General features: G+C 37.8%; 1 protein-coding gene across 1 annotated transcript; it reads right to left on the reverse strand.

Annotated features, from left to right (window-relative positions):
• Nucleotides 1-2,990: 2,990 nt before the first annotated feature.
• Nucleotides 2,991-27,477, reverse strand: kcnc4 (potassium voltage-gated channel, Shaw-related subfamily, member 4). The gene is made up of 4 exons (XM_051904230.1): nt 26,169-27,477; nt 10,876-11,812; nt 9,063-9,257; nt 2,991-5,506 (listed from the first exon to the last, which is right to left on the reverse strand). Exons 1-4 carry the CDS (start codon nt 26,787-26,789, stop codon nt 5,439-5,441), a joined length of 1,821 nt encoding a protein of 606 aa, XP_051760190.1. The 5' UTR covers nt 26,790-27,477; the 3' UTR covers nt 2,991-5,438.
• Nucleotides 27,478-27,873: the final 396 nt, after the last annotated feature.

Here is a 27,873-nt window from a genome sequence, read left to right on the forward strand (position 1 = left end):
TAAAAAAATAGCTTTTCATTTTTAACACTTATGAAGCAATTGTTTCATGTGGTAACATTGTATAATATTTTTGATTTGACTAAAACCAGGTTATTCAGTGACAGAATTACATCAGTTTACACTTACTACAGTAATTTCTTAAAGGAATAGTTCACCCAAAAATGAAAATTATCCCATAATTTACTCACCCTTAATGTACGTATATGACTTTCTTCTTTCAGCCGAACACAATCGGAGTTATATTAAATAATATCCTGGTTCTTCCCAACGGCATTGAATAATGCTTGAGATTTTGAAGCTCCAAAAAGTGACATCCATCCATCATAAAAGTAATCCATATGGCTCCAGTGGGTTAATAAATGCCTTTTGAAGCAAACCATTTTTTTTTTTTTTTTTTTTTTTTGTAAGAAAAATATCCAAATGCCTTTGAAGCAAAGCGATGGCTTTTTGGAGCTTCAAAAACTCTGACATGATTCCATGACAAAACTGGTAAGAACCATTATACTATTTAATATAACTCCGATTGTGCTCGGCTGAAAGAAGAAAGTCACATAGCCCGGGATACACTGCACGATTTTAGCAATCCTATAAGATCATTACTTTATCACATTGTGCGACATAGATCTATTAAATGTGGGTACGACATGCATGTAGACTGCACGATGATGACACCTTATTGAATCGTAGGCTATGATGCAAGTTTCTATAGAAGAATAAAACGTCATCAGCATGCGGTAGTAGTTAACAAAAAGACAACATTGAATCACACTTTGGCAGTTGTAGTTTTTATGTGTGCTGAAAAAAAAATGAAGCGGCGTAAGAAGAAGGGAAAAGAGCTTGAAGTAAGCAGTTTTAAGTTTTAGCGCCGCCGCGTTGATTTCATGTCGCATTTTTATTGGCTGGTCAGTAGACGTAGGTCGAAGCAGCAAACACACTGTGTGTTAATCATGCTGAATTTCTGACACTGTCAGAAAATGATCGTAGGCTATCTTTGGTCGCAAGACCGGGAAAACAGCCATCTTTGAACCTCTCTCACTGTACAACATATGACCACCGATTAAGAGCCACGATCACAGAAATCGCCACGACTGTTTCACGATGGCAATCTTTCGTCTGGGACAGCCAGTGTACGTGCAGTGTATCCAGGGCTTTAGATGGCTTGAGGGCGAGCAAATTATGGGATAATTTTCATTTTGGGGTAAACTATTCCTTAAAGATAACGGATAAAGGCACTTCTGAAGATAAGATAAAGGCACTCTTGAACAACAATGTAAAATTGTAACTTAAAAATGTGCTTTATGAAAATATATTATATTAACCTATATTATATTTAGTGCTGTCAAAATTAGCACGCAACCGCAGGTGATTAATTTTTTTCAGTTTAACTCATTAAAAATATTTAACGCAATTAGCGCAGCATCCGTTTTTTCTGTCATAATTGGACTAGCGTTACATTATATGATCACGCTCTTACCGTGCGTTCACACTGCCGGCGGCGAGAGCGTCAAAGTGACAGAAGTCATTCATTTTCAATGTGAGCCGGCGGCAAGCTTTAGCGAGAGCGGCGCGGCGCGTCTTGGACGGTGAGAGCGTCGAGGAGAGTTGAAGTTAGGTCAACTTTATGGTAATGAGCTATAACGCGGTTCAGAGGCAACCAATCGGAATGTAGAGGTCCTCGCTTGAGAGGATTCCAATTGGTTGCCACAACTTGTCATTTACTTTGACCCTCCAAAATTCACCTTGGCTGCCCTGCCAACAACGCTGTACTGTGCGTTCAAACCACCTAGCAACCCCCAGAACACCCTAGCAACCATCTAGCAACACCTTAGTAACCACCCCAAGTACCTTAGCAACTGCCTAACAACACCCTAGCACCCACCCACGTTACCATAGCAACTGCCTAGCAACACCTTAGCAACCACCCAGAACACCCTAGCAACCACCCCAAGTAGCTTACAAACAACCTAGCTACCATCTAGCAACTGCTCAGAACACCCTAGCAAACCGAGTGCCGAATTTTGCCACTGCAAGCACCATTCACATTTTCTTCATTCAAGCGTCACAAGACAAACGAGAACGCGCTGTCTGTGAATGTGTCTGATACACACACACACGACTCGTGCGCACAGAAAGAAGCGCGCCAGTATCAAGTTCTCTTTCGCGCTTGAACAAACAATAACACACAGAATTATGCCAAAATGCCCGTTTTGTCGAGGATCCTCATAAGAACAGTCTTAAATGAGTTAAATAACGTCTTAAAAAAACTGTGAGAAAATGAGATGCGCGTCAGATCCCCGTCATGTTTGGCAGCGGCAGCTCTTAAAGTCACAGCAGTCTAATAAACCAGTTGCTGTGATGTCTGTCATTAATGTTAATCAAAGAACATAGGTAACAGAGACAATTGTATATTTTATAAGGATTAATCTATATTTAATTTTATAATTTATGCAGTGAAGACTGTAAAGTGTTTGATAACTTTATTCAATTTCTGTATATTTCCTGGTAGACAGGTAGGAAGGCCACAAGTAAATATGACATTTATTATAATGGGTTCATGTGAAGATTATATTATATTATAACTGAATCAACCTGACTACATTAGGTTACACCAACAAAATAAATGTTAAGGGTCAGATAGCCCCTTAATTGCATGTTACCACTTTTTAAAGTAGTATAGTATGGGAAGAGACATAGAGAATATTGTATAAGAGAGAGACAGAAGAAGGGGAAACAGAGATGCATATAGAGAACGAAGGAGCTAAACAATAATTAATGGGGCTTATCTCTCACAGTCGCCATGGAGATGGATGTGTATTCCGCTCTGTTTAAAATTGTACAAGTGGAGCCAGCACAAGCTCAGGTCTGCAATCAGACAGACGCGCTGAGGCTTTGGCTCTCATTCTCAAAATACACAAGAATGTCTGTATTCCAAAACATACAGCTCAGACACTGATGGGACACCACTCGAAATAAAGCAGCGCAAACCTCAGTTCAATATTTAGATTTTATTTGTATTCCTGCAGAAATGCATAGACACACATGCCTACATAATACAAGATATGAACTGCTTTTTCTTTAGACATATAACAATGTACATGTTCATCCAAAAGTTACAGTGTTGTACCATATCATCTATTAGTATACTGTATGAGCCTCTTTTTTAGCATGTTACGTCATCCCTGAAACACACAAACAAACTCACGGTTACTGGCTAAAGGCAGATACTGTTGGACTGTATAACTAGACAGTGAATGCACCTTCTTGCTAGATAGTGATACTCTGCTACATCCAGCAGTACTGATATTTACATTATGCACTTTTTGGGTCTAAATAACATGTTGCACTTGAACTGTTATGAAACATAAGGCAACTATGGCAGACAACAAATCGGAAAAAAAGTCACACAAAAAATTTTTTTTGTCTGTGTGCGAACATGATTGACATCTCAACAATATGAGCCTCTCTGAACAACAAAGTATTCCACTGTTTTTTGTATTATTATTATTATTAGTAATATTATTAGTAGTATTACAAGACAGTAGGCACAACTTGGACAGGTTATACAACGTGTACTCGCAAAAGAAGGTTAGATTACAGTGAACTAACATCGCAGAACATAAAGGTTTCAGATTTTGGTCCCATCTCAACCAGCGATGTTATGTATACAGATGATTTCAAATGTAAGACCTTATGTAATTTGGATTACAGAAAACGATGGTTGGAAAAGCATGCAGCTGCCACTGTGCTCTTTAATAAAGCTGCATTTGGTATTTATTTTCTTCATAAGAAACTGTTTTATGCATTTGCCTTCAAATTAAAAAACGTTTGGAAACTCTTGAAGATCCTTGTTTGAGGGTTATTTTTACAGTGATTAATGGGTCATTTTTACAGTCGTGTTAGTTGGCCTGTGATCTCTGGAACGATACTGTACAGACACAGGCTGGTTTCTGCTTTTGTCCAAATAAAGAATTTGTAGCCTGAGGGGAGAAATGTTTTATATAGATCATGAAGTACACTGCTGTTCGAAAGTTTGTTTGTTTTTTGAAAGAAAGTAATATTTTTATTCAGCAAATATTCATTAAACTGATCAAAAGTGACAGTTAAGACTTCTATTTCAAATAAATGCTGTTCTTAGAAACTTTCTGTTCATCAAAGAATTCAGAAAAAAGAATCACAGTTTCCATAAAAGCTTTAAGCAGCACAACTGTGATAATAACATTGATAATGTTTCTTGAGAAGCAAATCAGCATATTAGAATGATAAATAAAGAATAATAAAAATAAAGACTGGAGTATTGGTGCTAAAAATTCAGCTTTACCATCACAGGAATAAATTTCATTTTAAAATACATCAAAATATAAAACAGTTTTGTTAAATTGTAATAATATTTCACAATATTACTAATTTTATTGTATTTTTGATCAAATAAATGCTGCCTTGGTGAGCATTTAAGACACTTCAAAAACATTTAAAAAATATTACAGACCCAAACTTTTGAACGGTAGTGTACCTAGAACAGGAACACTGGACATTTCTAATGATCTTATAGTTTCAGTCTGATTTTGCACTTTTAGATACATAATCTTGACAAAATATTGCAGGACTCAGTGAGAGAAAAATCAATACAAATGTTAAAGTCATCATGAAATTGACCCTATTTATTTTGTTAGCACACATTACCAGTCTCGTGGTGAACAATTAATCCGTGCAAGTTAATACACAGAAAAAAAAATAGTTTGACGTGGTAATTTTTAATCAAGATTTAAAAATTTGCTTCCGCTTTGGAATGGCGTGCCTTCTTTGATCACGTCAGGTTGATTGATCACGGCTTGGGTTGAATAACCTTAACCACTCCCCTCAGCCATCAGTCTGCTATGAGCAAGGGATGGAGAGGAGGTGCGCTAAAATGAAACCCCGCCCTCTATTTAATATTCCATTTCACTTGAAATACACTGAAGTAAAGTCGGTTGCAACTTCTGGTTCACGGGGACTTTAAAGACACCACACAGTTTTCTTTCCTGTGCTGACATAACGAAAGAAGGACTGAAGGGTTTGTCCTTTAAAAAAAAGTCTCTAAAATATAAATAAGTTATTTTGTAAATTTTCAGCATTAAACAAGCATTTAAAATGATCCTATTTTGATTTAATGGGGTCTTAAGCAAAATTGTTCATCAGTAATATTTTACTAGTTTAATAGTTACTTCAGGTAAGATTTTATGTGTCCTAAATATAAAAGTACATTAAATTTACATTTAGACCAAAAGTACTTATGCTCTATCATGCTAATACATGCCTGGCAGCTTGAAAACAGACAGACGTACATGATGATTTGACTAGAAATGATTCACATTTTACCAGTCTATAGGGGTATCGCACCCTTGACTGAGACAGATGATGCATGATCGGTGAATATCTCAGTCCTATCAGGACAAACCCCCTCAGGTCAGGGTGGTGACTTCCGCTTGAGTGTAGTTTGCTGGGGATGTGAGAGTATCTTTACAGCTCTCTGAAACAAAGACACAGAAAGAGAAAACAGTTGAACCAAACTTGCATACTTATATTTAATATATATATGGGAATTAGGCCATGTACACACTGCAGCTAAATTCAGTTGTCAATTCACCTTTTAGTGCTTAATCCTGTTCTACACAGTTCAGCAAGTTACGGGTGTGACAACCGCATTTACAAAAATTCTATGCAGTGTGTACAGAACCGAACAGAACAACTAGTTTATTTAAACACACATCAGAGATCTGTCTCTCTTCTGTATGCGTGGTGCAAGAAATCACAGGGAAAGAGGTATAAGCGTTGACTTACTCTTGTTGACAGATCTTGCAAGAAAAAAAGAAGAACAAGAACAAGCCTTTAATAAACCAAAATAAATGCACATGCTTTGTACTGAAAATCAAACTGCTCACTTTAATAACGAAATAAACTTGATCACTTCATGAGCCAAGCCCAAACAAGTCCAAAAGATGGTTATAATATGTGGACATGGCAGCACAGCAGAACGCTTTGCAAAGCAGGGTTGCCAGGTTTTCACAACAAAACCTGCCCAATTGCTACTCAAAACTAGCCCAAGGAGGTCCCCCGGTGAAAATCGCTTTCCGGGGGGTAAAATCCACGTTTTTGGCGGAGTTCCCCTGTTAAAATTCGCATTCCAGGGGCTAAATATCATGATGTTTGGGGTCGCTTCAACCCGCGGACATGAAAAAACAACCCGCGGCAAGTGTTAAAGCAGCCCAATTTTGCAGGAAAACCGCAGACTGTAGACAGTGGTTTAGTTAAAATTGCAGAACATTAGACTTTTGTTGCTGTAATAACACTTTTGGTCAAAATAGCGGATGGTAAACATGCAAGTCAGTCATGTCAATCATCACAGTTTTGAAAGCGAGTCGTGTTCTATACACACACAGAACAATAATTTAGGGGATTCACTCCTGTATTTGCATTTGCATGGTTGTCACTCCTGAAAGTTTACTGTGTGTTCATGCCTTTAGTGAATTAAGCGATTGGAATTTAAGTCCTTTTAAGACTTCAAATTTAAAAATAAATATATTTTGAAACAAAACAGTGAATACTGAGTTTATTCTCTGAAAACAAGTCTGAATATGTAAATACAAATTTCTGTCATGAAACTCTAGATGGCGCAGGCTAATAGGTCCTTTAACTCAACCTGCTCATAATCACATCATTATCTATAGGACACAGCTGATTGGTTCCTGCTGTATCAGTAGCCAATGAGCTCGCATGCTCAACCTTCAAATACATGAGTAGCACTTGCCTTAGCAGTGCAGCGCGATTTAGAAACCCTCCACCTTCCCCAGCTCCACCTGTATAGATCTGCTATGGTTAATTCATGTACGCTATATTGTACAGCAGCTGCATATCTTACTTGCTCACAGCAGCATGTCGTGTATGTACTGGCAGTAGCAAGTCCCGTACTTGCTCTGCAGCAGAAGCAGCAATAATCAGCAGCAGCAATAAAAGCAGCAGCAGCATAGCAGATCTATTCCACCAAGACCAAACATACAACATCGTCATACCCATTACCATGCCAAACACTCCCAGAGCTGTCATGACAGACTTTTGCTTACCTCATATTAATAATATTCAGATAATTCTACTGTTATACCTTTTAAACCTTTCAAATTTTGAAATGTCAAGACACTTTAGTATAAAAATACAGTGTGACAGAAGAGCATTAATTGTGTTGCGATATATTATTTACAGATACACTTGTATGTGATATTATTTAATCTAAGTTTCAGAATTTATTTCAATTAGTTGATCTGTATTTGACATATATGGACATAAACGTGTGTATTATATGGCAACAAAAATACTCCAGAAATTCAATAACAGGGGGAAAATATTTCCTCTTAATAAAGTTAATATCTGAGACTGACTGATGTACAGTAGTGGTGTGATTTAGATCATTGAATCAAGCAAAACTTTAGACAACAACACTGCAAATGTATTTATGTAATATTCAAATAGAGAAAGATGCCTGCCTATTAAAACAAAAAGACTTCTGGGCTTCAGAAGCCCTGCAGTGAACTCAGAGACTCTGGGGAAGCCGTGGGGTTTGTCCATGTTGCTAATGGAAACCTATTAGCAGCAATTAAGTTGAGCTGCCTTTCGGGACCAGAAGCAGATCCAGAACTCACATCAGGACTGCTGTAGATGATGCCTTTTACTGGATGACTGGTTTGCCACATAATTACACACAAATCAAGAAAGAAGTCAGCGTGAAGAAAAAAACTGCTGTATGAGGGAAGACAGTATCCAGGGAGACTCTGTCTACTGCAAATAAACATGCTTTGTGTGTGTGTGTTTCAGAAAAAAAATATAGAAATGTGCTTAAAACAAGATAAATGTATTTAGCAAAATAGGAGAAGACTTGTTTTCAGTTTTCATATGTTTCACACAACAAATAAATGAACAGAAGAAATGGCATGAGTCTCTGGACTACGGATCATTTGTACATATTTATTTTTAACATCAGCGATGACATTTCCAAGGATGGAGCATCTTTGCTATGTCTGGTGAGGGAATTATTGCCTGTAATCACTGTTCGTTTTCTGACAGGACCACAGCTGCTGTCGCTCTGCCCCTCATTGATTCCCAGAGTGCATCTGTCTCCACATCAGCGAGGAAAATTGCATGCTTTTCACACAAACAAGAAATCAACCATCACAGAATGTCTGAAGGGCTTAGACGACCTCTGTTTGAATCTTCGAGAATGGAGGGGAAAGGAGATCAAAACAAACATGTATGCTAACTGGTGTGATTAATATTCATAATATTTCCCTTTATTGCCTCTTGAAATGAAAATTTATGTTCATGCTACATCAGCTAATCATAGATGAGATCACAGGACTTTTGCATTTATTAATTTATGGAAATATTCATTAATTTACCCATTAGTGAACCCAAATGTATGCTCAGGCTCAAAACGCTGTAATGAGGGCATTAGAAAAACAACTACACGACAAACTGTAGCAATTCTCAGTTGCAAGAAATACTGCAATCCCAAGTTTTTCTGGTGTAATGTTCTGTTATGGATTTAAGATGATTTTTCCCACCTATCAGTTGTCTCGCTTCAGCAACAGGTGCTAATAAGCTCCTGTTTTACATCAGCAGCATCGATATAAAGAGCCCTCCTGCATCTTCATTTAGAGACGGGGGCTTCTAGGATGTAAAAGGTGGAATGTTTGCTCAAGCAGCTCGTGATCAAGCGATTATCTCCAGAAATAGACTGCCTGCAACCTGTCAGAGCTTTGGGGAATTTGGGAGCTGAGGCGCAAGTCAGTCAGGCTGAGACAAAGTCTGACTTGACAGCAGCCAGTAATGAAGGATGTCGGGTTTGTCGAATGGTTTGTCTATCATGATGCTCTCCTTGTTTTGTGTGAGGTTATCATCCTATTTTTCTCAGGTTTGAAATGTCAGTTTACAGAATATCTGCACTTATTATATGGCGCTTTAGAATACTTTATTCTGATTAGTCAGTTATGGCAATTTGCAGTCAAATAACTCCATAGCCACTGGCTCCCCTTTACCTGTGTGGATGGTGGGGTCAGCTCCGCAAGAAAAGTCTCCAGAATTCAGCAGGAAGCAAGTTGCCTCTTTCATGGTCTTGTCTCTGTTGCGTGAACATCGGAGGGTCCACCTATCGCTCGGAGAGAGCGGTTGGGTCAGACTGCAGCCCTCCTCTTCTGAAAGAGTAACGTTGGCATCACCGTTCTGCTTTGAATCTGACAACAGGACAAAAAAGACAAAAACATGCATATCAGTTTTCATGGCAATCCTGGCCATCAAGAAAGAACAGATTTCAATATTTGTGGTGAATATAATGTTAATTACACCGATCAGGCATAACATTATGACCACCGACAGGTGAAGTGAATAACACTGATTATCTCTTCATCACGGCACCTGTTAGTGGGTGGGATATATTAGGCAGCAAGTGAACATTTTGTCCTCAAGTTGATGTGTTAAAAGCAGAAAAAATAGGTAAGCGTAAGGATTTGAGCGAGTTTGACAAGGGCCAAATTGTGATGGCTAGACGACTGGGTCAGAGCATCTCCAAAACTGCAGCTCTTGTGGGGTGTTCCCAGACTGCAGTGGTCAATATCTATCAAAAGTGGTCCAAGGACGTAACAGTGGTGAATCGGTGACAGGGTCATGGGCTCACTGATGCATGTGGGGATCCAACAGACGAGCTACTGTAGCTCAAATTGCTCAAGAAGTTAACGCTGGTTCTGATAGAAAGAAGTCAGAATACACAGTGCATCGCAGTTTGTTGAGTATAGGGCTGCATAGCCGCAGACCAGTCAGGGTGCCCATGCTGACCCCTGTCCACCATGGAAAGCGCCAACAGTGGGCACGTAAGCATCAGAACTGGACCACGGAGCAATGGAAGATGGTGGCATGGTCTGATGAATCACGTTTTCTTTTACATCACGTGGATGGCCGGGTGTGTGTGCATCGCTTACCTGGGGAACACATGGCACCAGGATGCACTATGAGAAGAAGGCAAGCCGGCGGAGGCAGGGTGATGCTTTGGGCAATGTTCTGCTGGGAAACCTTGGGTCCTGCCATCCATGTGGATGTTACTTTGACACGTACCACCTAAGCATTGCAGCAGACCATGTACACCCTTTCATGGAAACGGTATTCCCTGGTGGCTGTGGCCTCTTTCAGCAGGATAATGCGTCCTGCCACAAAGCAAAAATTGTTCAGGAATGGTTTGAGGAGCACAAGAATGAGTTTGAGGTGTTGACTTGGCCTCCAAATTCCCCAGATCTCAATCCAATGGAGCATCTGTGGGATGTGCTGAACAAACAAGTCCGATCCATGGAGGCTCCACCTCGCAATCTTGGTACCAGATACCACAGCACACCTATAGGGTTCTAGTGCAGTCAGGGCTGTTTTGGCAGCAAAAGGCGGACCAACACAATATTAGGGAGGTAGTCATAGTGTTATGCCTGATCGGTGTATAAGAATTAGTATAAACCGCACAAAATTTTGTTAGATTTATGCTTGCATCAAGAAAAAAGGTTGCCAGTAGAGTAAGAAAATTAATTCAAGATATTATTTTCTAAGTCTTAATATAAATGACTGTAATATTTCTCTGTTAAGGATTTCAGGGTTACATTTTGCTTCACCAAAACAATTGACTTAATCACTTCGAACAAATCTGAAAAAGTCTATTGTGATGATTTTGTGTTACTATTTAGTATTTTGAAAGAAAACAAAATCAAAAGAGTTTTATATGCCATGAGTCTTTAGCCTCGTTGGACCATATAGTTTCATTCATCCCATTGTTGTCTCTCAGACAACACAACTGTCATGAAAATCCTGATGTTCTACCTGAACGGTTTCTTCCGATGTTCTCCTCAGCGGCGAGGGGGCAGGTGTCGCTCTGTGTGCTGTTCCTTGGCGAGTTGCTTTCAGACTTCCCAAACGAGGCTGAGTCCACCACCATGTCTGGGTTTGGGTTGTGCTTCTTCTTCTTCTTTGGCAGCTTCTGCTTAGCCATAGCTAGGGAGTAGTACATCCCAAAATTGTTAACGATAACAGGCACCGGCATGGCGATGGTAAGCACGCCCGCTACTGCGCATAACGCGCCGACCATCATGCCCAGCCACGTCTTAGGGTACATGTCCCCATAACCTACTGTTGTCATGGTGACCACCGCCCACCAGAAGCTAATGGGAATGTTCTTGAAGTGAGTGTGGCTGCAGTCACTAGGATCTCTGGGATCTGCGCCGAAACGTTCGGCATAGTAGATCATGGTGGCGAAGATGAGCACCCCGAGCGCAAGAAAGATGATGAGCAGGCAAAACTCATTGACACTCGCCCGCAAGGTGTGGCCGAGAACCCTGAGACCCACAAAGTGTCGCGTGAGCTTAAAGATCCGTAGGATGCGCACAAAACGGACCACACGCAGAAAGCCCAGGACATCCTTGGCAGCTTTAGATGTGAGGCCACTCAAACTCATTTCCAGATAGAAGGGCAGGATGGCTACAAAGTCAATGATATTTAGCATGTTCTTGACGAAGAGAAGCTTGTTCGGGCAACATATAATGCGGACCAGGAACTCAAAGGTAAACCACAACACGCAGATTCCCTCCACCAGTGTGAGCACTGGTTTGGTCTCCATCTCCAGTGTGTAGTTGGTGATGGTGGTGTTTCCCACTAAAAATGTTTCAGTGCGATTATGAAGCTCATTAAAGTGCTCATGGGTCTCCAGGCAGAAGTTGGTGATGGACACCAGGATGAAAAAGAGGGAGACAAAGGCAATTATCTGAAACAGACAAATGTAGAGGTAAGCAGATCAGACTAGAAATAAAACACATCTCAATAAACAAGCTTTTAAATACCTTTGATTGGACCATAATATTTTAATGAAGCTTTCTCACAATTTATGTTGACAGTCTGAAAAGTCATCAAAAATTAATGTTTCTGTTTATGCAAATTTAATGTATTTTGCCCATTTCATTTCCTTATGATGGTCATTTAAATCAATTTTATCTTTAGCAGCATATTTTTATATATGTCCGAATATGTTTACATTTTCCATTGATCGTTACGTTTTCATTACTGAAAAGTCAACATTTTATTTATAGTTTATAGTTTGCTTTAACCCACTGTAAAGTTAACTCATTTAATTCTGTGAAAACCAACTAAAAGATCAATTTATATATATATATATATATATATATATATATATTAGTTCACATAACTTCTTTCCATTAAGTGCAATCAACCTTCAGTCATATTTGAGTGAAAAGAACTTGTTTTATTTAGTAAACTTCAGAGTTTTTGTCACATATTTAAATGAGTTGCTCAATACATTACCGAGCTTCATGCTATTACAAGGATTGAAATCACTTTTTGCAGCACTTGCCCGAAACTCTCTCACACCGTCCCCAGGCCACAAGCCATCCTTATTTGTTGAGCCATATTAGTGTATGGAAAATGGAAAATTTGACAACCATTCATTTATTTTTCCTTCATTAGCAAGAAACAATTAAATTAGCCCAATTTAAGCTCCAAATTATCTCCAACAATGATGCCATGCAGAGTTCAATGAAAATCATCAGATGAAATGATATGAAATCAACAGCAGCTAGAAGAATCTATGTGGACTAAGTGGCAATTTTCCTTTTTTTTAAGAAACTGAAAGAGAAAGAATGTATGTGAAGATGTGGAGGAAGGATGGAACAGCAAAGCAAGTGGTGGGGGGGAAGGTGGTGTGTTTGGGGTTAAGTAACCATGACAACCATGTCACACTAGCACCGCGCTGTTGGAGACTTATCACACTGAGGGAGATACAAGCCCATGGGCGGCACGAGAGCGATGTAATCAATTTTATTTATGTTTACCTACATCCTCACAGGAGCAATAAATAAATGAGGACACTTTTAACCATTTTAACAATTCATTGATCTATTACAGCATGGGTTGCCAGTTCAGAACAGGCTGCCAGTTGAAGACGTGACATGACAGAGCTTTATAAGCAGGAGTCTTCAGTCTTTTTCAGGTCAAGGACCCCTTGGTGAATAGACATGCACATTGTTAGTTATATGCTTTTTTAGGCTAACATTTGGTGAACGTGATTTCACGAAGTACAACATGTAACACTTTAAGTACATTATGGAAGTGTACTTTTTTCACATGGGGCTGCACTGCATTTACTATGTGAACAGCGTCGGAGACTGACACAGAAGAGTGCTGAATAAAGTCGTTTTTTGTGCACAAAAAATATTCTACAGTTTGAACCACTGCAGTCACATGGACAATTTTAATGATGTCTTTACTACCTTTCTGGGCCTTGAAAGTGGTAATTGCGTTGCTGTCTATGGGAGATCAAAAAGTTCTCAGATTTCATTAAAAATATCTTCAAATATCGACAGCATTTACAGTTCTGACTGAACTAAGCCTTTAAGCTTTGTTTGAAGAAATTATTTTCCTTTTTCTTTACTGCTATTGTCCTTTTTTACACAAAAAAAGAGTTTCAGACCACACAACAATTGCCGGACACCCTGTAGCTCCAACTGTTGAAGACCTGTGGCTTTGACTTCACACAAAACAAGCTTCTCTGTATTTGTTTTTGAGAAGGTGAACCATCAATTCTCTGTTGAGGAGGTGAACGTGGTGACCCTGTACATTTATGACGGGCAGATGTGTTTGTGCAAAGGACAACGGTGGTCCAGAGACTAGGATGGACCCACCTCAGATCCCATATAGAGCACTTCCTGTTGTTGTACGGATCAAAATGAGCAAACTTCCTTTACTCTTATATACTATCGCATATCTGTGCATACACTTTTCCCCTGATAGATAATAGTAGAATTATGCAAATAATGCAGGCTCATTGGAAAAAATTGGCTGTGGTAAAATTTCTGCAAAATCATATTTCACTGCTTCTTGCACATTTTGTGACACTTTCAAAGTGAAATGTCCAGCAAGTGGCATGTTCAGTTTTATAAAAACAGATGAATGTGAATCTGGCAAAGTTTGTTACAATGTTGTACTTTTTGCTGCAGTGTGGAAATATATAGCTGTTGAGTGACACTAAAGGCCAATTCACACCACACAGACACTAACAAACATGTTTGTTGGGTTTTGTCTGAACAGTGTGTTACCTCTGTTGGCATTGATCGAAGTTTGTTTTCAAGCGACTGAATATGTTCAATCAGTGTTTGTTGGTGTCTGTTGGGGCAGTGTGAACATGACAGTTATTTTTCATAAAATTCTAAATCCAACTTTGTTGGTGTTTGTTAGCATTTGTCTGTGCGGTGTGAATTGGCCTTAAAAGGTTAATATTCTATCAAGTTTGAAAATAATGTACCACCTTCACTAATCCATACCCTAAACCTAACTGATAGTGTTAACAACAGCAAAAGTGAGCTTAAAAATGCATTGGCTGAAGCAACAATTCCATTTTAACTTGCTTCTACAAATCTTTGTGCTCTTTTATCATTCAAGGGACTCGTACCTGGACGCTCAGTATTACTGTATCACTGTATTAGGTGTGCTACCGAGCAAGTTTACTATGTTAGAAAAGCTTTATGGAGCTGGTTATGAGATGCAAACATCAAAATGTATAAATCATACACTATCGTAAAAAATGTTTTGAGGTCTTAACATAGTATTGTGCAAGGAACCATTTGAAAATACATCTTAAAAACAATAATATGCGTCTGTAATTGCTGTGTTATTGCCACTAATGTTCATTTTTCCAAAAAGCCTGCTGCTTACACAATGCACTTGTGCAAATATATAGAGAACCAAAGATGAAGTATGACCTTTAAACAAAGTGATGGGAACTGTGGACTGTTCCAGCAGCCCTTTCATTTCTTCTCCTGATTAAAGTGCTGTATTGAGTACATTTAATCAGCTTTAATCAATAGTAAAGTGGTCACAAAAATGGAAGAGCCCTCAGATTCAAACCTGCAACAATTTCAATCCTGTTCAGGACCACATGAATCTTTTTTCTTTTTTTCAGCAGCTAAAATGCAAATGTGGTAATTAAATGAGAACACATATGTGGGCAGAGCAAGCCAGGGCATCTGTGTTAAAAGGCACTTCTTCAGGAGATCTTTCTAGCAATAATAACAAGTCTGAACCAAATCATCGTTTAGGTTTAACTGATGTTGACCATAAAAATGGATTCTTTTAACAATATTTTAATTGTAATAGAGAAGAGATGTTCTACATTTACTTTAGGAAATAATTTACTTTAGTAAAGTAAAAATGTTGGCTTGTTTCTAAAGTCACATGTAGAATTGTCTTAAGGAAATTTCTACCACAACGGATCTGCAGACTTACACTAGCACCTTAACGCATACTAGTTCTTCATGCCCATAATTTTGTGCTTCACATAAAAGCAGACACCATATTTTCTGTAATGTATGAGACGTTGTTCCGTAGGAAGGGACTCTTAGCTAAATATATTTGTGTTCTAATGAGGAAATGGGGAAATAATTGAGTCGAGCTGCTCTCGCACCCAACAGAGCGCTATTGTTTCAACATTAACAAAACCTTTCAGAGTGCTGAACACAAACAGTTTAAGTGGAGTTGTAAATTGCTGGACAGATGGGTCATTATGCACGTTTATCCAGCACTATATCACATGACAGAACACACATTATAAAGACATCCTGTTGTAACAGCTCGTTAAGAATAATTCATTAAACAAAATCTAATCTCATGTATCCAGTGCAACTGTTTTGTATGCTGACAGCATTTTCCTCATGTATAAATACATGAACATATGAGGATATGGAAATTCGAGTTAAGATCTTGTATTTGAGCAGTAACAGTAAGTGCAGACAGGTTCTGCTACAATGTGCTAAAAATGTATTAACATATATAAGCCAGATGGCTGTTAGCTTCGTATTCATCATAAAAATAAACAATGATTGTTATGTGAGATCTACTCAGTTCATTTAGGTGTAGAAATCACAATTTGTGTTGAGTGATTCATTGAAATAAATCGGGCAGCATTAACACTTGATCTTTTTACTATAACTGCTACTGAAATATTACATTTACACCACGAAATATGTTGAATAGTGATAGTTCGATGTTCGATAGTCCGATGATGAAACATTGGAAGAACTAGTTATTCAACCCGAGCCTCCATCGCAATAACTGATACACTACTCAGTTTGAAGTATATTATGAGATGTCACAACTGTAATTCCTCTACATCAGCATTAACAAGAGTATGTTCATCAACAAAAGTTTGTAAAAACAAATCCTGCTCCATCCTTTATCATTACTCTGAGTTGTAAGAACGACAGACAATCTGCGTTAATGGACACAATTTTAGGTAACAGTGGGCCACAGCTGATTTGCAAAAGTTTCTCAGTAAGTTAGCCGGAGACATACACAATATAAAACACAAAACTATGTTTTTGAACACCAGAAAATATATACATCAATAATTAATCGTACTTAAAGGAATAGTTCACTTTCAAATAAAAATTTCCTGATAATTTACTCACCCCCATGTCATCCAAGATGTCCATGTCCTTCTTTCTTCAGTCCAAAAGAAATTAAGGTTTTTAATAAAAACATTCCAGGATTATTCTCCTTATAGTGGACTTCAATGGTCTCCAAAAGGTTGAAGGTCAAAAATACAGTTTCAGAGCAGCTTCAAAGGGCTTTAAACGATACCAGACGAGGAATAAGGGTCTTATCTAGCGAAACGATCGGTCATTTTCTAAAAAAAATCAAAATGTATATGCTTTATAGGCACAAATGATCGCATCACAAGTGCTTCCACCAGAACGTGATTCCGTATTCTTCAAAAAGCTTACGCTAAATGTCCTGTAATTTTGACCTTCAACCGTTTGGAGTCCATTGAAGTCCACTATAAGGAGAATAATCCTGGAATGTTTTCATCAAAAACCTTCATTTCATTTGAACTGAAGAAAAAAGCACATGGACATCTTGGATGACATGGGGGTGAGTAAATTATCAGGAAATTTTTATTTGAAAGTGGACTAATCCTTTAAAGGCTGTGATTCTGAGGAGCAAGTTAGTCCAAATAAAGTCGGTACATGAATAATTGTTTTGTAAATCCCATTTAGACCTCACAGAGATTTGAGAAGCAATCATGAAAATATCATTCTGCTTTTGTATCGCTGTGGTAATTTTAACCACTGACTCTTCACATCCTCATCCTTTGGAAGTCTTCTCGACATGTATACAACAGAAACCAGCTACAGCGTTTGAGGGCGGGTCAAAGTAGGTGTTGTTCGCGGGCAGCCAATGAATACCATATACATTAGGTAAATGTGTTACCCAGTGACGTGTAGCCGTCACGGAAGTGGGATTCAAATTCCTAACGATTCGTTTAAGCGGTTCAGAGTTGATTCTTTCATTTGAGACACAATAACTTTATTTATTGTGCACTTTCGGCTTCACAACTTTGCAGATTGTTTACATTCACAGACAGCTACTTTACACATTGCATGAAAGGTAATATTCGAAAAAGCTTAATGGCGGCACTTCAATGTTTTTGAAAAAATGTCTCTTATGCTCACAAAAGCTGCAATTATTTGATAAAAAAAAAATACAGTAAAAAGTAATATTGTGAATTATTACAGTTAAAAAAAATATTCTATTTTAATATATTTTAAAATGGAATTTACTCCTGTGATGCAAAGCTGAATTTTCAGCATCATTACTCCAGTCTTTAGTGTCACATGATCCTTCAGAATTCATTCTAATATGCTGATTTGGTGCTCAAGAAACATCTCCTATTATAATTGATGTTGAAAACAGTTGTGCTGCTTAATATTTTTGTAGAAACCGTGATATTTTTTTACTGTATGATTTATAGAAAGTACTTATAAATAGATAGACTTTATTTGATCACTTTTGATCAACTGAATGCCTCCTTGCTTAATAAAAGAAAAAACCTTACTGACCAAAAAAAATATTGAATGGTATATGTGTGAGTGTGAGAGAGCAATAAAGACAGAGGGAACGTGTTGCTTGTGTCTGTGACTGTCCACTTAGATCGTCTCCTGTACCAGCTGTTCACTACAGCACCCTCCAGCTCATTTTGCATTTAGTCACACCTCACAAAGACATTTACCCATAGTGCAGCTGTCACATTCCAGTCCACCTGTAAGCGCAAACCCTATTGTTTCATGATTAAGTTTCCATGGAAAATAATTCAAGCCTCCCATAACTGTTAAAAAAGAAAAAACAACATCAGTATAAAGCAGGAAGACTCAAAATATAGAATAAAGGATAAATATAAACTTTCTGGCATTCAAGTCCTCAGGGGAGGTGTGCTAGTACCAGTCCCTTAACCACACAGAAGCCTTGTCTAGGACTGGATAAACAAATATGTTAACTATCCATCAGTTCATTAACATATTTTACAAAAAATATAACACCCTAAATTGACATCCTGTAGCTCAAACAGTAGGGCACGGTGCTAGCAAGGTCAAGGGTGTGCTTCTCAAAGAATGCATTTATGAATACAATATACGTTGCTTTGGATAAAAGCATTTGCCAAATGGATAAAACTGTAAATGTGGTAATTGTGTTGTTTGGCCATAAATGTACCATATTTTTTAATGTTTTAATGATAATGTTTTGTGAGGGCTAAAACAACACCAAAATTATAATGTATATTTTTAAATGAAAAACATTAGTGGACATTATTAATATACTGTAACCTTCCCCTCTGCTATAGGTCTCATATCTAATTCATACTTCCACATATCCAAACTTGCCATATCATGATAAATCACATGACAAACCGATGTTGAGTGCAAGATTTGAGAGCTCAACAAAAGAATGAACAATGACTTAATATCTTTAAAAATGCAAAGCTCTATAACACTTAGCAAAGCTTCAGTATGCCAAGTGAACCATGACTTCGACTGACGAGAAAGATATTCCCTCTATGCTTTATATTGCTCCTAAGCTGCAGACTGTAGGGAACGAAAGCAATTACATACACCAGGGATGAATTAAGTCACTATTATTTTGTCTGTCATATAACTCTGAGTCCAGTGCCAGAAGCCCATAAGCTGTTGTGCCAAGCATTTCTCCAGAGAGACTGTCTTTTCCCTGCATGAACAACAGTGTTTGTCATTGGCTTTTGTGTGTGAATGCTCATTTCTGAGAGTAAGAACATTAAAAAACAAATGTCAGGGTGGTTTATTACTGCACACGGTGTCTAGCAGTAACATGTTAGGGCAAAATGCACTTGGGTTAGGGTCAGATAAACCACGGAAACCCAGGAATGGAAAGTGTTGAATAATTTAAATCACAACTCAAGCTGTTCTGCGCTTGGCATCCTTGACCTTGTGCTTGTATTTCTTCAGTGTATAAAAGTCTGTCACTGTGTATAATTGTGAAAACAAATCAGTAACAAAGAGCTATCAGTAATATATTTATTCCCTATATGGTCTACAAAGATGTTAGTTTTTTACTATATGACAATATTTTTACTTAATGTTACATATTACATTAAAATAAAAATCCTCAAAAAGTCTGCATGAAATCAAACTGTTCAAAAGTTTGGGGTCGGTAAGATTTTTTATTGTTTCTGAAATAATTTTCTTATGCCAGGGCTGCATTTATTTGATCAAAAATATAGTAAAAACAGTAATACTATGAAATATTATCATAATTTAAAATAACTGTTTTCTATTTTAAAATGTAATTTATTCCTGTGATGTGGAATATGCTGATTTGGAAACAGGTCAATGTTGAAAACTGTTTAATATTTTTGTGGAAACTGTGATAGATTTTTTCAGCATTCTTTGATGAATAGCAAGTTCAAAAGAACAGCATTTATTTGAAATATAATTTTTTTGTAACCATGTAAGTCACTTTACTGTCACTATTTATCAATTTAACGTGTCCTTGCTGAATAAAGTTATTAATTTCTTTCAAGAAAAAAATCTTTCTGACCCCAAACTTTTGAACAGTAGTGTTCCTAGTATTTAACTGTGAATGGTTCATCATTGCACATTGCTTCAAACAACAAATATGGTCTGCATTAGGAAACTTTCATTAAAATGTAATAACTTGCTCCACTAATAAAATGACTCCTTTTTCCACTGATGTCACCAAGCCCTCTACCTCCAAATACCTCTCAAATAGAGCTCCTTTTCACAAACTACTCAATCCCAATCCTGATCGATAATTGTTTTTCTCATTTAATATCCTGTTGTTTTGGGTTGCAAAATGGGTTGCAAACCTTAAAGGGTTAGTTCACCCAAAAATGAAAATTATGTCATTTATTACTCACCCTCATGCCGTCCCACATCCGTAAGACCTTCGTTAATGTTCGGAACACAAATTAAGATATTTTTAAACAAATCTGATGGTTCAATGAGGCCTATATAGACAGCATGAAACACAGGTTGAAACACTGTAGACACATGAACTGTTTTAAATACGTTTTTAGTAGCTTTCTGGGCATTGAAAAAGGGAGTGTTATTGCTGTCTATGGAGGCCTCACTGAGCCATCGGATTTGATCAAAAATATCTTAATTTGGTCCGGAAGATCAACGAAGGTCTTACAGGTGTGGAACGACATGAGGGTGAGTAATTAATGATATAATTTTCATTTTTGGGTGAACTAACCCTTTAAGCCAATGTTTAATGTTGAAGTTACTTGAAAATGTTAAGAAAGACTAAAAAAAAAAAAATCTAAAATAAGATTTTTTCATTTTTATTTTTATCTTTATTCACATTTTCTGGGTCAAGTTGACTTCTTTTAAGTGATTTTCTCGAAAACAATCAGCCCCGCCTTTACAAAACACCACTGCAGTGAACGTGTCATTGCAACAAGCCGTGAGTGTAGGTCTGTGAGCATGTCTAGCCTGTGAAGGATATCTACAATTTGTTTTATCTAAATGCCAAATGGTTTACCACACTTCTAAACAGACAAAGTCAACCTGTTCATACTCTGTTGCACAGCTAGAGACACAAGTCTGTTATTTACACACTGTCATTGTGTTCATATAAGGCTCATACCGGAGGCCACTGCTCGCTGCATACCTGGACCAGCTTGAGCAGGTATAAATTCTGTGTGCGTTTTATTAGAAAGATACTTACAGCAATGGACGTGCACTTCAGTCTTCTGGTTAAATATTCATAGCGTCTGTTCATATTTACAGCCTCTCTTATGACTTGATTTGTTTTTTCAAACACACAGTTTACATGATTTTGAGATTACATAGTAACAATAAACAGGGCGATCTTTAAATCCATTCCCTTTCCAAAAACCTTTCCGTGTATAAGCCACTGCTCCGTCCTGCCTGTAAAAAGCTTCCATTTCCATTTTTAATAGTTGTTGGATCGATGAAAAACAACAACAACAAAAAACGCTTTGTGAATCTGGCAGGCAGCAGGCAGTCAGTATCTAACAATAATCCCACTACATCAACAATGGTCAAGAAACAATACCTTTTGTCAGAGAGAGAAAGAGAGATGTAAAATTGATCAAATCACAACAAAATAACTGCCAATTTGAGAAGCAAGAGCTTCATTTGCACACATTTTACTCCTAGTCATTTCTCAAATTCAGTGATGTGTGAAAGTGTTCAGAATCTAGAGCAATTCAATGTTATGCTATTTAGAAAATAATACAGTTATTGCAATGATTCACATTTTGTTAGAGGCAATTGTTTACGCCTGTGGAAATTTAGATCTTAGACAGCACATGGCATGAATACTTATGCAGTTGCACATTTTAGATTATTCTTAACAGTAGACAAAATCCCATTTAACTGCTATTTTCTTACCTCACAGCGCTTAGAAAAATGTGTAATTGCATTAGGGCTGAGCAATATTTATAAAATATTCACATCTTCATGATGAGTTTGTTAGCGATATCAAATTAAAGGTTCTCTAAGTAACTTTTTTTGTTTAAAATTAACAACATTTAAATAATGAGTCAATACAGCTTAAACCTTTCTTCCGAAACATGTTTTTGTCTTACTCTGATTCACTATTATTAGCCTATTATAAGTGTTTATAGACCTGACGGGATGGTTTTCGCAGTGAATTGCGCACATACTTCACTCTCCCATCCGTGTTTCATCATATCTGTAAACAGAGAAAAGTTACTCTGGCTACTTTTATGCATGTATTCTGTGGGAGTTGCATAGGTTCGTTGTCACAATGAGTGAGAAAAGTTCACATGGATGGAGCACGCTAAATTTTGAACCTTCAGGGAATCACTCGTTTTAACAAATGCTGAACAGAAGAGAGTCTGCCGGCAAAAAGAGAACGCAACAGAGTTCGCAATAAAATGAAAATCAACACTTTTCAAGGATGGCGAGAACTGAGGGAATTGAAATGTTGTAAAAGTGACGAAGAGATAAATTGCTTTATTTTCAAGAAAGCACCGTTTCTATTAATGGGTTAGGGTAAGGTAAAGTCTTCATTCAGTCAGCTTGAGATCCTTTCCATCTAAACACAGGTGCCCATATTCGTCCACAAAGTCACGCAAAGCCAAAGCACAACCAAAACAATATTCTTCCACAAAATGCATGCTGTTTTGTTTTTTAAATGCTAGGAGTCAAAAGTTTTGGATGAATCGATTGAGTGAGGCATTCAATGACTGACTCATAAAGAATCATTATTTGAAAGAATTGTTTAAAAATAATCATTAAATCATTATTTTGTTTCTGAATTAATTGAATGTTTGAACGAATCGGTTGAATAAGTGATTCAATGACTCACTCATAAAGTCTCTTTGCCACCTACAGGCACAACAATGTAATGTACAGAAAGAGTCACTAAAAAGTAGCAACCTCACATCCAGCACAGATTCAGCTCATAATTAAGAATAACAAAGGCTCAAAATGGCTCAATTTAACAATTACACAAAGACATTTCATCTAATTTCTGACAAGAAATGGACTTCATCAGCTCATCTTCAAATCGCATATTTGTTAACGAGCAGAGAGAGACCATTATCTTTCACAGTGAGTTCCTTATAAGGCTTTCAAAAGTACAGATAGGCTACTATCCACATGTCACCGAGAAATACGTGCATTACTTAGATTGAGCCTACAGAGATTGTTTTAAAGCCATTTATATGGGTGATTAAACATCAGGCTATATTGTTTATATTAGGGATCTCTGATATCTCATGAAGGTTCAATCCATAACTTCTCCACTAGAGCCCCTTTAAAACCCAAGAGCAGTTTTAAAGGCTTTCTAATAGCACACAACCATTCAAAATCATGTTAGCAGAATGCCTAGCACGGCACACATCCAGACAGTGTCTGCCCTCGGTCAATTACCCGGTGACTGATTAATTACCATGACGGTGAGAACGTAATGCTGTAATTATGAGGAAGAGCTTACACATCACATACACACACCAAAACCAATAAAAACAATCAACACATATCCAACAAAATTCCCATGTTACAGAACAGCTTAAAGGGACAGTCCAGCAGAGAAATCTGTAATCCTTTACACACCCTCATGCAGTTTTAAAACTCTAGGGTAAGAAAATAAACTAAAGTAAATTTGTCGTAAAGGTTTTGAATTTTTTACTGGAAGACAAGATACTGTAAAAAATACTGGTTAAGAAAATTAATTTTAGCAGTGTTTCTATCTCTTTCCATTTCTCCTCTGTCGTTTGGATCTTGTGATTAATAAAAGCCCTCATAGATGGATTTTCCTCTTTTCTAACTGTATTATCTGGCCTGAGTAGCCGTCAGTATGGTAACATGAGCCCTGCAGCCCACAATGCTCAAGGCAGAGATAACTGAGAGAGCCGAAGAGCAGCAGGGTCCAAGAAACCAGGCCATTTGCTTCTTTGTCAATTCTGGGTGATTGGAATATAATGACGTTTTGTTTGCTCTGAGAGGTTTATTCTTTAGAAGGTGTATCTGTTCTGTTTTACCTCTTTCTTCCTTATTACTGGTTTTCTGAGAGGCTTGATCCCCATCTAGTCTGTCAGGCCTGTATACTGGAAATCATCTAAATTAATTAGGGAAAAACAAACAGCTAGCTTAATAATGATGAAGTGATGGACCTCAAGGCAATGGTTCAGCTGTGTGTAGATGTTAACAACCAAAGCAGCTCAGCTGTGACAAACACACTGCATATCAATGAAATCTGATGTCTGTTTTGTAGCCTGAAGAAAAGAGACACATTGTATGACAGCAGTTTTTTTTTTTTTTTAAGTGACCTCTGTGCCAAGCAACTAAAGCAATTAATTACTTCTAAATTCCTCTAAGGGAGGAAATTGATTTCTCGGTCAAAATAAAGGAGCCATAAGGTCCAGGGTTCAATATTGTAACAGAGATTTAGTCCTACAATAAAAAGGTTTTACATTACTGATTTAAAAAGCTCATTACAGCAGAGATGTACTGCCAAGGGTGCTCTTACTTGTGATGTAATTACACTTTGAAATGTGTCTCAAAACACTCAGATATGAAAGATATGATTAGCTATAAAATGCATAAAATGGGTGTTTTAACAAAATCCTCAGGGCAAGTTTGGGGTAAGTAACAAATTAATACTTCTATTTTATAGTTTTTATAGTTTCATTGCACAATTACTATGATGTTACAAAAGTCGATCCTACTCATCATTCCATCATCATTTGATGGACTTAAAACTGACATATAGACATTTTAAAAGCACTATCCACACTCTTTTCTGTTATTAGTTACTCACCCTGTCGTTCCACACCCGTAAGACCTTCGTTCATCTTCGGAAAACACAAATTAAGATATGTATAATAAAATCAGAGAGGTATATGACTCGTCCATAGAGAGCAATATAATCAACACTTTCAAGGTCTGGAAAGGTACTAAAGACATTGTCTAGAGCTTTGTCTTTGGCATCCTTTGTCTAGAGCTGGTTTAAGGCCATTCCAGTGCATTTACCTAAATCACAAACCTAGCAATAAAGGAGACAAATCTGAATGTTGCACAACTTTTGATAAGTGGACACCATTAGATTTAATTAAAAAATAAATCACTCTGTCTCTGTAGCATCATAGAAACTTCTCAAAATGACATTCATCCATCACAGCAAGCGAAGATTTCACACGTCTGACATCAGCGTGTGACACAAACACTAGAGCAGGTGGCATCTGGGTGAGTGCATGTTTTCAACAGTGTGAGACAGGTGCCGTTTAAATAGACAGTTGGTGCTGACTGTGTTTCCACTGGTAACCACAGAGTAAAGATGATATTTTATTCAAAACTAACTTACATATTGAGAGTAAAGCCTGAAAACTCTAATGGCCACAATGCAACACCTGTTGGCATGCATCACCTGTTAGAAGTGCTTAACTGACACTAAATACTAAATGATGCAAGTCTATTTTTGACAATCTTATTACAATGGTTTCTAATTTAGATGCACATATTATGATCAGGTTATGGCTCATTCAAATATGATACACTTTGGTGTCAAACTTCCTTTTTTAAAGCATTATAGAGGTACAGGTTGTGAGAACTCTTGGATATGTTAAACAGAACTATTATCTAAAATAAAATGAATCTATCCTGAAAAGTAGCTTGTTTTAAACACATGAAAAGCCTGCATCCCCCCCTTTAAAAGTGATTTTGGACTGTTCCACCTCAGAGGTTAAAAAACAGTTGGTGCTGTTGCCTTTTGAATTGATATTCAATTAATTGTCATTTAAAACTTTTTAATGTTCATTTACTTTTAATGATCAAATATGTGATAATTAGCTGTATGCCAAATTTTATGATTTTCCCCTCATTACAACAAAAATGTAACATTCCTTAACATTCTGACGCCCAAGAAATAACATACAGTATTTTGGTTCCTTGCTTGAAATAAAGATTCTTTGTTACCATTTTTGAATGTATAGGGTTCTTGCATTGAGCTACAGCTCCGTGGAGATTTAAACAGAAGTTTCATTATAGGTTTTTCGTATCATTGTTCTGGTTTTGGGGTTCTTTAAAGCACCAATACATTTATGGTTAGGGAACAAAAAGTTTTCTAAGGAACTTTACATAGGTATGTTGTATATCCTACGATGAAATAAAACAGCTCATATGATAAAGGATTAAGCATCTCCTCCTTGACCATTTGTTGGGATTTTTTTCTTTTCAAAGGCCTTATTTCCCCCCCTCATTCGTGTATTGTGCATTCTAATATCTTACCCGGGCTGCACGCGAAGAATATGGATCTTCAAAGAGCGCCCATATTTTTGGTTGCCAAACTTCACAGCACCCCCTGGAGCGGTCAGGGCTGTCTTCAATGCCGAAGCGTCTGGGCAAGTCCTGGTCGTCCTCCGCATCCTCCGGATCTGGCGGTTCGAACATGTCAAGCGCCTCTTCTGCATCCCTGTGCTGGCGGTAGGTCATCCAGCAACAGGGCTCCACGTCCGTCTCATCAATGCCCCAAAATGCCAACTCCTCTTCAAACAGAGGGCCGCACACATCCGCCGGGCAGTGGAGCTTGCCAGTCCTGTAGTAGTTCAGCACATAGGCGAATATGCCCGGGTGTCGGTCAAAAAAGAATTCGCTGGTGGTGGTGGGCGTCTGTCCCGTGTCTGCGTCCGGGTTCCCTTGGTTGTCTGTGTCGGCGAGCCAGGCGAGTCTCGTGCCCGGTATGGTCCTAAGGGTGCTCCTGTAGGTTTCGTGGCGCGTGCCGCCGACGTTGATGATGATTTTGTCCGAGTCTTCCCCTCTGGCCATCTCTTCCCTCAGACATGATTTGGAAGGAGGTTTGTTGCCTGACTTGCGCCCGCGGTACGACGAAACACACACCGAGCTGATCATAGATTTCGATGAAGAGGCTTTTACCTAGTAACTCTCTTGGCTTTCTAAACCTGCGCAGCTGTCGTCAGTTATAAAAGTCGAACAACTGTAGAGAGTTTCCGGCGTCAACATGACCATCAGGGACGCGAAGAACCACCTGTTAACGGAGAAACTCAGATTCTCAGTCTAAGGGAGGATGCTTGCGTTGATCCTCATTCATGTGCACTCTGACACTATTGTAAACCCAAAAACATGAGAAAACCGTCCGCGTATCACGACCGAATTAAGCGCGAGCGCTTAGGCATTTATCACATTTACAAAGAAAAGCAGATTAGTTCAGATAAAGGTCAGACAACTCTAAAAATTCTCCCAATTTCATCTCTTTCAAAACTCTCGTCACCTTGTCGTTTGAATTAGTAAATCCCATCCTGCGCGCGCATTATTCCTTAATCACAACAATGAATTTACAATAAAACCTTGCCGAATAACGTCTGCGATGTTAACTTTGATTGTACATCAGTATCAGGCCAAATCATCTGTTGCCGAAGGATGAGACGGAATCATCAGTTTGTTGGGAAAGATCTGTTGCATCTTTGTGACAGTCAGACGACACAGCCCATGGGAGGATGATGATGATGATGATGATGCTCCAGCGTTTCAGTAACCCTTACAGCGCTGCATTATGTGTGATTGTGAGCTCAATTTGATTAGTATAGAGGAAAGGTTCGGTTTATCAGATTATGGACCTTTTTTCACGTAATATGATGACGTATTTCCGCATTAATTAACATTTTAATTTGATTTTATGTACATTTAAAACACTATATTTTGTGATATATTATTTATTATTTTGTGAATTATTATCTGCCAATGCATAAATGTAATGGCATTAAATTAAAAAACAAAACAAAAAAAAACTACTAAACACTGCTGCATGGGAGTTTCTTCTAATACAGTTGGGGGATTGACGGTAAATTTGACATTTCTATAATCTGACTGCCGTATAATCAGTCTCTATATATTTTTGTCCTCTTTTAGAAAGTCGTGGAAACGCAGTAGTTTATTTATTATTGATTTATTTTGCTGTTGAAGCAAATGGGAAATA

This window comes from Ctenopharyngodon idella, chromosome 8, assembly GCF_019924925.1.
Source record: "Ctenopharyngodon idella isolate HZGC_01 chromosome 8, HZGC01, whole genome shotgun sequence".
Classification (NCBI taxonomy): Eukaryota; Metazoa; Chordata; class Actinopteri; order Cypriniformes; family Xenocyprididae; genus Ctenopharyngodon; species Ctenopharyngodon idella.

Excerpts from the sequence above, each read along its gene's own strand:
- kcnc4 (XM_051904230.1), bottom strand. The coding sequence starts at position 26,789 with ATGATCAGCTCGGTGTGTGTTTCGTCGTACCGCGGGCGCAAGTCAGGC. Across the intron at positions 11,813-26,168 it reads ATTCTTCGCGTGCAGCCCGG|ATAATTGCCTTTGTCTCCCT; the intron begins GTAAGATATTAG and ends TGTCTGTTTCAG. Across the intron at positions 9,258-10,875 it reads CATCGGAAGAAACCGTTCAG|ATTCAAAGCAGAACGGTGAT; the intron begins GTAGAACATCAG and ends TCCTGTTGTCAG.